This window comes from Chaetura pelagica, unplaced genomic scaffold (assembly GCF_000747805.2).
Source record: "Chaetura pelagica isolate M959 unplaced genomic scaffold, ChaPel_1.0 scaffold39, whole genome shotgun sequence".
In the NCBI taxonomy this organism is placed as follows: Eukaryota; Metazoa; Chordata; class Aves; order Apodiformes; family Apodidae; genus Chaetura; species Chaetura pelagica.
In genome coordinates, this window is record NW_009954614.1 from 1,662,792 (window position 1) to 1,673,598 (window position 10,807).

Here is a 10,807-nt window from a genome sequence, read left to right on the forward strand (position 1 = left end):
TGCCCCTCCCACCGGTGCCGTGCCCAGACTCCAGAAAGACCTGTCCCCATGTCCCCAGGCACACGGCAGCTCGGCTGCCAGAGGCACCAGAAGGACAAAGGCAGCAGCTGCTGCAGCCCCTGCTGTCCCTGCCACTGGTGCCACTTGTGCTGGACCTGCCACCACTGCCACAACTCGCCTCACCCCCCAGCTCCAGGAGGACCTGAGCACAACATCACCTTCCAAACCTTTCATCTCTAATGCCTTCTCCCTCTGGGTGTGTCACTGGCCCCTTAACTCACACGCGCCTCATCGACCCTGTGTGGGAAAGGCTTCGGGCTCTCTCTACCCCCAACTATAATAGTTGAGTTTTTTTCTTTTTCTTTACCGACCGGGTACATTTACACATCCAGTTTTACACACACACACACTTTGAAAACTTACACTAAAGTGGTATTTTAAACACATAATCTGTGTGTGTGTGTGCTTCCAAGAGGAGCTTATCAGTTGGCGTTCTACATCCAGTGGAAGCAAGCCAGCCCCAAGTCAGGGATGGACCCACCAAAATAATTAAGAAGGCTATCCTGGATATATAATTTGGTGTCAGGAAATCCTAATAAACAAACAGGGCAATTGTGCCCTGAGATAAGGCGGCTTCCACCCAAAACCGTGTTCGGACCATAAAAACAATCCACCAACTAAACTTCTCATAAAGACCTCTTTTGTATGAAACTGAATTGGTCCTGCAGGTATCTGTAGGTTTGGATGGAGAAATAGTTGCCAGAAAACAGACCAAAGAGGAAAAGCATGTGCTGAGAAGGAATGTGAAGGCTTCCCAAGTACTGTTGAATTCTGGAGACCAGTTGTTTTGCTGGATCTTCAAGAGCTGATAAACTCCAGGTGCCAAGTGTCAGCTCAATCTGTGCAAGGTCAAAAGTGAATTCTGGTATCAATGGTGAGTCGTGTGACTGGAGGGCAGGGGCTCCTATATGCAGACAAAGGTTGCATCCATTGATATAAATGACTTTGAGGGACTTTCTGAACACCTACTTAGATCAATAGACTAGACTAGACTAGAACAGAATTAGACTACACTAGACTATTTCAGTTGGAAGGGACCTACAATGATTATCTGGTCCAACTGCCTGGCCACTTCAGGGCTGACCAGAAGTTAAAGCATGTTGTCAAGGCCACTGACCAAAGGCCTCTTAAACACTGACAGGCTTGGGGCATTGACCACCTCTCTAGGAAGCCTATTGCAGAGTTTGACCACTATCTTGGTAAATAAATGCTTCACAGCATTCATAAACCTCACCTGGTACAGCTTTGAGCCATTCCCATGCATCCTGGCACTGTATACTAGTGAGAAGAGATCAGCACTTCCCTCTCCACCTCCAATCCTGAGAAAGCTGTAGAGAGCAACAAGGTCACCCCTCATCCTCCTTTTCTCCAAACCAAACAATCCCAAAGTCGTCAGCTGCTATTTATAGGACATTCCTTCTAGCCCTTCTCCTAGCTTTGTTGTCCTCCTCTGGACGCATTCAGGGACCTTCACATCTTCCTTAAACCGTGGGGCCTAGAACAGCACACAATAAGCTGCCAATGTGTCAGCACAGCATTTTAGAGTATGCAGCTAGGGTTGTTCTCCAACTGTTGCTCCAGCTGGGTAACTCAGTGACTGGATAAGTGAACTATGTCGTGTGTATTATCTGCTATTATTAAAAACACCTTCCTAGAGTGAAAATCTTGAAAACTTCTGGCTGTCCCATCCTAAACTCCTGTTGCACAGCAAAAGAATTTTTAAGTAAACCAGGGGAATCAATCCTTTTTTTTCCACCTTCTGCTGGAGTTCCTCTGTCTTCCTCTTGGTTTCTGCATGGGGTCTGCTTTCTTTCATTTCCTCAACTGCCCCTTTCACAGCCCCAGTAGCCATAGATCCATATCTGGAGGCTGGTCTGAAGACTCCCTCAAAAGTGTGAACCTTAAGTAAGGTAAAAGCAAAAATTGATGATCCTTTTATATGTCTGTATTTACCTCCAATGGCCTCCCTCTGTCTTAGCCAGCCCTCCATGGCTAATCCACCCATTATTTCTAGCACAATTTTCTGTCTTCTCTCTCAGGTTCCAGACCAGATTTTCCTGCTTCTTTCCCAGCTGACTGAGTAGAGACATAAGCCTGCTGTTCCAACACCATTTCTGGTTGTTTCTCACAGCTCCCTGCCAGTCTCCTACACAGCTGGTAGAGCTGTAGTATTTTGCTCTGTAGCAAAGGTTATTTCGGGTGCTTTCTCTGAGGCAGAGTAGGGGTGGTAGTCAGCATAAATGTTTAATAGGCCCTGAGAGCTAAGACTTTAAGATGAAGCTCCTTTTGAAGCTACATTTACAGCCTCTGCTCTCCCAGGCTTTGTATAATGAAAGCACCCCAGGCCACTGTGGTGTGGTTTTGGCATGCACTGTAGTTCCCCTCGAGCACCTTGGATGGTTGTAAGCTTCAGAACCCCTTGACTCTCACTTCAAACACAGCCTTTGCCTCACCTTCTCTACCTCCTTAATTTCCTGCAAATCCAGAGCTCTGTGCAGGAGCATCTGGCTATGATCTTTGATACCCTCCCTCAAACAGTCCCTCCCTCATTTTTTTTCTCTGCCAAATCAAGCACAAACACCCACAAATTTCCTTTCATCATGTTCCATGTGCCTGGAGTGGAAAATCACTTGGCTGTAAGTCTGGTGTCCTTGCTTTACATATTCAACATAGGTTAGAAGAAAGGTGCTTGGGAAAAGATTTGGTTCTCTAAGCTGGTTAAAAGACTGAACTAAAGGACACACACTTTATAGATTTTGAGTTTCTCTCAGAGCTATGGTCTGACTTTTCCAGTTGCTACTGTCTGCTTGTGCAGGGGTGCAAGTGGGGGCTTTTCTCCTTTAATTCATCCTTGTGTGCTAAGTGGAAATCTTGGGTGTTCTGAACTCCTCAAATAATGGCAAATTTTTCAGATGAAGAATGGCCATCCTACCTGTATCCTACTCTCCAGAAGTAGAGACAGCTAAAGAAGGGTTACATGCAGCTGCAAAATGTGATGCTAATAAAAGGGGAAATACCCAGACAATGTAAACAGAGCTTCCAGCAGTTTTGAGGCAGCTGATGTGTTGGTTCTTCGTATAGCTTTCAGGCTTGGTCATGAGTGGACTAGGCTGCCACAGAAGGCTTAGGTAGTCTCAAAGCTCAGCAGAAGGAGGAAGAAAGCTATAGAAGCTGCTGAGGTTCAAAACCTGTGATTGATGTTTCCAGGGCTCCTGGGGCTGAGCCCAGTCTTTCCCATAAGAAGCATCATGTCTTCTAAAGAGTCAAGATTGTTTCCTGTTGGTGAGCTTCTTTTCCCTTTGACTCTGAGTGATGTCCTGTAACACACAGGCCTGTGGAGGTGTTGGCCTGGGGATGTTTGGTATAGAATATTCAATTATTTTATGAAAAGGAGGCTAATTATGCAACTGTTACAACAACCGGAGTATTGTGTGAGAAGTGTTGCACCAAAATATCAAACACATTAAGGGCTGGGGTCATGACCTGAGGCTCAGACTAAGACTCCGCAGGGCCTGCAGAACTGCTGAGTTGGACTGGGCAAAACAAGTGCAGGAGATCCCAAAGTTTGGTCTTGATGAAACCCCATCCAAGTCTGCCAGTGAAGGAAGTCACTAACCCAGCCCTCAGGTCAGCCTGAGGGTTTATGAAGGCAATGGAAACAATGGAGGATCCAAGAAAAAGGGGACAAGGTGTCTGTAGCTCAAGCCTGAGGTTGAAGTTTAAGTGCTGGTGCATTCTGTGGGAGCAACACGTATCAGCTACATCTGGTGCTTGAGAGGAGATGCAAGAACTGCAGTGGTTTCATCCCTTGGGGATATTGTATGTGCCAGGGAATGCCAGTGTTCATGACCGTGCTGACAGTATTGTAACAAATTTGTCATAATGGCAATGGAGTGTAGCAGCCCCAAAAGGGAAGAGGACACCCATGTAGTGTGAACTCTGTGTGTCAGTGCACACGTAAACGTGGAGTCAGAAGTATATTTGAACCTTTTTATCTCTACCCCTAAAATAGGGACTGGGCAAATCCAACCTTCCCAGAGAAGTTAAGAAGATGTAAGGCTCTCACAAGAAGAATGAACTAAGGGATTAAAAATCATTAATGCTCCTGCACAAAAAACAAACTCCAGAAGGCACAGATTTGAAATGGTGGAGCATGGGGGATCTGATACATTTGGAAGATAAAAAGCCCTTTGTCTCATCAAATGGATGTATAAAATATTTGTTCCCAATTTCCTTTGCATTTGAGTTGCAGGGCACCAACACAAGTTAAAATTGAGTATATTCCTAGAGAAAAAGCATTGGCATTAAGCCATGGCTGTAAAGACTTTTTAAAATCTGTTTGAGAGGCCATGTTAACTAAAGCTGATCATAAATCACTTTTTGCCATTGCCAGTGGGGATCTGGCAAACACCTTCCTGCAAACAGAACGTCTCTTTCTTTAGCTACAGTTGTATAACTTGCAAATTGAATGTGAACCTGAGAAAGATTTAGTATTTGCAGGCACAATCTCTAGAGCCTTTGACAAAAATGCTGTGGAAGAAAGTCCCAGGCTAGATTATGTATATGTCAATTGGGGAAAACAAAACAGAAAAACTCAGCCCTGTCGGTTCTCCAATGAAATGCAGAATTTTATTGCTAGTGGTTTGCTGAGGACGAGGCGCTGCAGGATGTAATTAAGGTTCTACTAGAAAATGATTTGCACAGCTTATTCTGTCCCTGCTTCAGTTTAAAACGATTTAGATACCACTTCTCCGAGGCATGAAGAAAACTGATCCTTGAAGTGTTGCAGGAAAATAAGGATACAGGAAGCCATTTAGAGCCTGAAGGCAGCGCGAGACATCTCTGCCTCCCTCAGTAGTCAGAAACACAAGAGATGTTAAATGGAGGAGCTCACACTGGTGGAAAACACTCACCCTCTAGAAGGAAGTTAATGAAGTAGGCTTGCTTCAGCTTGATGTGGGAGTCCTGGGCAGCCATTTTCATCTTGCTGGCTAATCCTTACTGGAAGGCACCACAGCACCATAAGGGAGCAGGTCGCTTATATCTGCTAACAGGGGGTTTCACACACATGGCAATAATGTCTGTCAATGGACTACAGCTCAGTACAAGCTTAGGAGTGTCACAGCTAAACCCCAGTGCCTAAACCTACCACACTGGTGAAATGCAATATCAAAATACTGCCAGAAAGGGGGCGGTGTCAATTTGTTGCACTTCTGGCACAACTCAGTTGCAGTGGATTGTCACATCTGTGCTAGAGGAAACTGATATTGCATATACACAGGTGGGCTGGGGAACAAAAACCTGGTATGATTTTGTCATCTGGGATTGGCAACGTTTCACAAGTGACATGGATGCCTAGTAACAGCAAAAAAACAGCCATTACAGATGAGGTGTGCTCTGTGGAGATTTTGTGATCATGTGAAGTGGTTGTAGCAGGCAGTACGTGCTGCAGAGAAAGAGATTCATGTTTCCCAAATTCCAGAGAGCAGTAGGAGAATATAAATTGCTGCCTTTCGTGGTTGTCGCGTCAGTTTAGAGTGGCTGTAGCCCAGAAAGGCAAGCAGCTAGAAGTAGTGGGCTTCTTGCTAACTAACCATGGTTTTCCAGAGGACACAGGCAACAACATGGGACATCTGGGACAAGAGGACTTTTATTACAGAGGGCAGACAGCTTGTCTGTTGTCCATTAGTTGGGTGTGGCTGAACTTGGCTCCCCAAGGGGAAACTCTGAGGACCTGTACTTTTGAGAAGCTCTCAGAACTCTGGGGACCTGTACCTTTTGAAACACTCTCAGAGGAGGTGCCATTGTACAGAGGCTCACGCTGAACAGCACTGATCAGCTAGAGCTCAGACAGTGATCGATGCAAAGCTCTTTGGGTTTCCTGTTTAGGAGTAATTCCTAGACAATATGGAATAGAGGAGCTCTTACGTGCTGATTCAATTGGCAACAAATGGGGTGTCCATGTACAGAGTGCTGAGTGTTGAGAAGGCTCTATTTCCTCCTAAAGTCCTTGGAGCAACAAAGCTGATGAAGGGTCTAGAGTACAACCTTATGAGAAGCAACTGAGAGAACTGGAGTTTTTTAGCCTGGACAAAAGAAGGCTGAGGGGAGGCCTTATTGCTCTCTACAACTACCTGAAAGAAGGGTGTAGTGAGGTGGGGGTTGGTCTCTTCTCCCTAGCAACAAGCAGTGGGACAAGAGGAAATGGGCTCAAGGTGTGCCAGGGGAGGTTTAGATGAGATATAAGAAGAAACTTCTTCTTCAAAAGAGTTATCAAACACTGGAATAGGCTGCCCAGGGGGGTGATTGAATCACCATCCCTGGAGGTGTTTAAAAGACATACCAACGTGGTGCTTGGGAAGACAGTTTAAGCACTGGCCTTGGAAGAGTTAGGTTATGGTTGGACTCGATGATCTTAAAGGGTTTTTTCAACCAGAATCTGTGATTCTGTGACTTGTCACTACCAATGTCATTGATTCCTGCTACTTTTTTTCCTGAAGACTATAGTTGGTGGAGAATTCCTAGATGTTTGTGATTCTATGGACGTTAATGCATTCAAGTACTTAAATCATTGAAGCATGGCCCTGTAATTGTAACCAGCTTTGTTTCAACTACTGGCTGTTGTGTTTTTTTTCAGAGCTACACACAAAATCGTGCTTTTCTGTGTCTTAGCATTGCTTGAATGTAATAGAATTTCCTTCTGCTAATAAACTGAGGCATTAAGTTTCTAATTTAGGGAAGGGATAAAGTGAGTTGTGCTGTGATTTCTAATCATGGGAGAACTCCACTAATGTGCACACGCTCGGTGTTTGTCTTATAAAAATGTTTTCCTAACAATGCCCATTGCAGCTAATTTGTAACAACATAGTGTAAGCATTGATTTCTAAAGTTTTTTAATAGATCCCCAAGCTACTTAATTATCACTTACTGACCCTTGTTTTCTAATGGTAATCAGTTTAGTTTCCTCAAACTTTATGAAAGCTGGGTCTCGAGTGGCAGTAAGATGGACAGATTCTTATTCCATATGTAATAGGATAAGGAGGTCTCCAAAGCATTACTAGTTCATGTCTTCCCAGGAGTAGGATCTTCCCTTCATGGTGATACCCCTCACAGCTGGACATCTAGAATGTTCAGTCTAGTTCAGCTGAAGCTTGTATTAAAATAAAGGAGAAGCAAATTCAACTCAGAACTTCTCCAGAGTTTAAAAAAATCCTTCCTCTCACTAAGCTTGTTGACTGTGGTAGGCTTCTTTCAGGTTTGGCATACCTTTTGGTCCATGAACCAGCTGGATTCTTCAGTATCTGTGTCTATGTGAGTTGAAGGGAGAGAGGAACCTGATTACTGAGAACAGTTTGCCACAAGGAAAGTCTTTTGGCTAATTAAATGCCTATTACAGTTCCATTGACTTGAACAGTTATCAGAGCTGAACTTCTCTTTTAGAGATGGAGTCTTCCACTGCAACTTTGCATCTCACTACACTATTTAAATTACTAAGACATTGGCTGTCATTTAAACATGGCTGAAATCAGAGCCCCAAATCTTACTCTGATCTTCTTACAGAGCAGATGGTTAGAGAGCAGTTCAGGGACTTAGCCACCTTGAATGAGCTCTCACTAACAAGAAAGGGGATGGCTGTAGAAAAAGCTATCTGTCTCTATCTACATTTGGAAAATAAAAGGTGAGACGTATGGCAGGAGACTGGGAAATGATAAGAAAATTATAGAAGGGTCATCAGAAACACCAGAGATTTTAAAAGCTTTCAAGGCCTTTGCAGACCATAAGGTACATTCCTCATTGTCTTTCTTTTGCTGTAAACTCATCACCAGTCTGTAGTGTGCCATAAGCTACCAACTCAAACACATGAGCTCAGAGCACCCCCTACGCTGCCTGTGCTGCAAAAGTAACAGTTGTTCTTTACCTGTCAGGTAAACCCTACAGTTATTAAAGAGTGAATAATTACCAGCTGTTGAACATCTGAGGAGCAAGAGATACACACACCCAGAAGAGTTTTGAACCAGTTGCCACAGAGTCCAACAAACGGCTTGTACTCCTCTACAGCAACCTGGGACATCTTCTTGAAAGAGGACTGAGAAGAGTATCCTTGGGCTAGGAATCCAGGCCCTTGGATTAGGCACTGCAAGCAGCTGTGTTGTGAAGAGTACCCATAAGGCTAAAAGCACTTGGCTTATTCAGTCCCCAAAACAAGATAATCCTGTCCTGATAGTATTGTTGGCTATAATGAAATATGTTGAGGAGACAAGAAGACAAATAGGAAGTGTAAGAAAATGTGCTAATCAAAGTAAAAGGTACAAAAGAGAAAAAGTAGAGACTGATTTTGACTCTATTTAGGCAGAAAAATAGAGAAAAGATTTTGCTGATCAGAGAGGAGAGCTTTTGGAGCCGACTTCCAAAAAAAACATTAGTTGTTTGTTTCCTTGTTACCTCCTATTGTCAGAAGGCTAGATCTGTCTTAAAATGAATACTGAGACAGTCTGTCAGTGATGATAGTGCATGGCTCAGAGATGCCTACCAGTGTGAAACAAGCAGAGAAACTTTTCTTCTTGTCAAGTACAGTCTCACTAAAAACTCAGAAAATAAGACTGAAAGATGCAGTGGGATGCCTTCTAGTCTGATAGCACGTCTGACCATATCTGTCATTCTTGACCAGCACTTGCCCTCTTCTCAAAGACATGCAGTGATGGAGCCTGCTCAGACTAGTAGGAATGTTTTGCTTATTTTGGGCTTGCTTCAATGGTAAGTCCAAATCCTGTCTTCCAGTGCAGGCATTGTAGCTCTCATGGAGCTAGTCCTACCCCTGTCTACTACATTTGAATAGCTGATTTTTCCTAAGTAACTGTAGAATTTTGCATGTCTTTTTCTAATTACATTCTTTTTTTCCCCTCAGACTTTCTCAGATAATCAAAGCTGTTTTGAATGCTGAGTCTGTTTTCTAACATATTTGCAGTCCCTCCCAGCAAGGTGCCGTCGAAAAGTTTAATAAGCTCAGCCTCTGTTCCTTCTTTCTTGTTATTAATGAATATAATGAATAATACAAGTTCTTGGAGAGTTCTCCACAAAAATATAGCTTGATGCATCTCTCCAGTTTGATGCAAAATCAGCAGTAACTTCACTGAGTTGGAAATTTCTCCCTCCCTCAACTGACAATCAAGAACAATTTACTTTCACAGACTGAAATGTTCCCAGTTTAAAATCTGTTAAGAAAAGTCTCCACAGGCTGGGGCAGTGTAGAATAATGCCTAACAGCAGAATTTGCTCATAGATTGTAGAAGATCCATGCTCTAGATGTAAAACCCATAAACATTTAAAAGGAGAAGATCTGCTCAAGGAAACTCTTAAGTATTTATGGCATCCTGCCAGACAGCTACAAGGCTAAGACACCTCCGAGCCTTAAAGTTGGAGTGTTAACAGAAACAGTCTCAGCAGATTATTGAAAAAAACCAACATGTGGAATTAAGTCCTTTGGAACAGGTATGACCTTTATAGAAGGCCTGGCAATTCCTTAAAGGATTTAACTCTTTAAAAAATGCTCTCATGATTTGATACTTTTGACTCTTGAGTCATACAGTGATCTCATATGGATGGTACATTGATCTGCAAGTAGCTAAGTACTTCTCAGACATACTTTTAAGGTGCTTAGACATTCAAATGACCAAGAGGAGTGCTTGAATTTTTAAGGTACCTTCAAGATGCCTTGTACCTTCAAGATTAAGCCAACCTCTAACTTTCTGATATCAGGAAAAGTACTCTGCAGAAGGCAAATTATTCAATATGGTTGTGCTGCCATTCAAACCTCAACAGGCTGGAAAAATGGGCCAAGTGGAGTCTCATGAAGTTCAACAAAGGGAAATGCCAGGCTCTGTCCGTGGGCAGGAATAACCACATGCTGCTGGCACAGGTCAGGGGCTGAGAGGCTGGAAAGCAGCTTTGCAGAGGAGGACCTGTGGGTTCCAATGGGCATGAAGCTGAACATGAGCCAGCAATGTGCCCTTGTGGCAAAGAAGGCCAGCAGCTCCTGGGCTGCCGTAGGAAGAGCATCACCAGCAGATCAAGTGAGGTGGTCCTTCCCTGTCTGCTCAGTACTGGTAAGGCACATCTGGAGTGTTGTCCCAGTCTGGGCTCCCCACTACAAAACAGACATGGGCTACTGGAACAAAGGGCCAGAAAAAATTATTCGGGGCTTGGAGCATTTCTTATGTGTGGAAAGGCTGAGGAGGGTGAGGACTGTCCAGCATGGAGAAGGAAAGGCTCAGGGGGATATTACCAATATGCATAAATGGTCACTAAAGAAGACAGAGCCAGTCTTTTCTCCATGGTATATAGTGAAAGGACAAGAGGCAACAGGCACAAGGTGACACACAAGAAGTTCTGTTAGAACATAAGACTTTTTTTTTTTACTTTTTTACTTTTTTTTTTATTATTTTTTATTGTGATGAGGGGTTGGACACTGGAACAGATTCTCCAGAGAGGTTGCAGAGTCTCTGTCCATGAAGATATTAAAAAATCTGACTAGGTGCTAAGCAGCCTTCTCTACTTGACTCTACTTTGACTAGGGTTGTACTATGCAATTTTCAGAGGTCCCTTCCCATGTGAATAATTTTGTGATTCTTGGGGACACCCTTACATGTTCCTCCAACGCATCCATGTGTGGCACCATCACAAGCAAGGCACTGCCTTGAATCTCAGTTTGCAGAGAAGTCCAAATGAGGAATTTACATTTTAATGTAAG

General features: G+C 43.6%; 1 protein-coding gene across 1 annotated transcript in view; it reads right to left on the bottom strand.

Annotated features, from left to right (window-relative positions):
* Positions 1 to 5,043, bottom strand: part of POGLUT1 (protein O-glucosyltransferase 1) — a 21,472-nt gene extending 16,429 nt beyond the window's left edge. The window contains exon 1 of the mRNA XM_010005516.1: positions 4,974 to 5,043. Within this exon, the coding sequence (XP_010003818.1) occupies positions 4,974 to 5,043 (70 nt within the window). The remainder of the gene's footprint in view (positions 1 to 4,973) is intronic.
* Between the last annotated feature and the right edge of the window lie 5,764 nt (positions 5,044 to 10,807).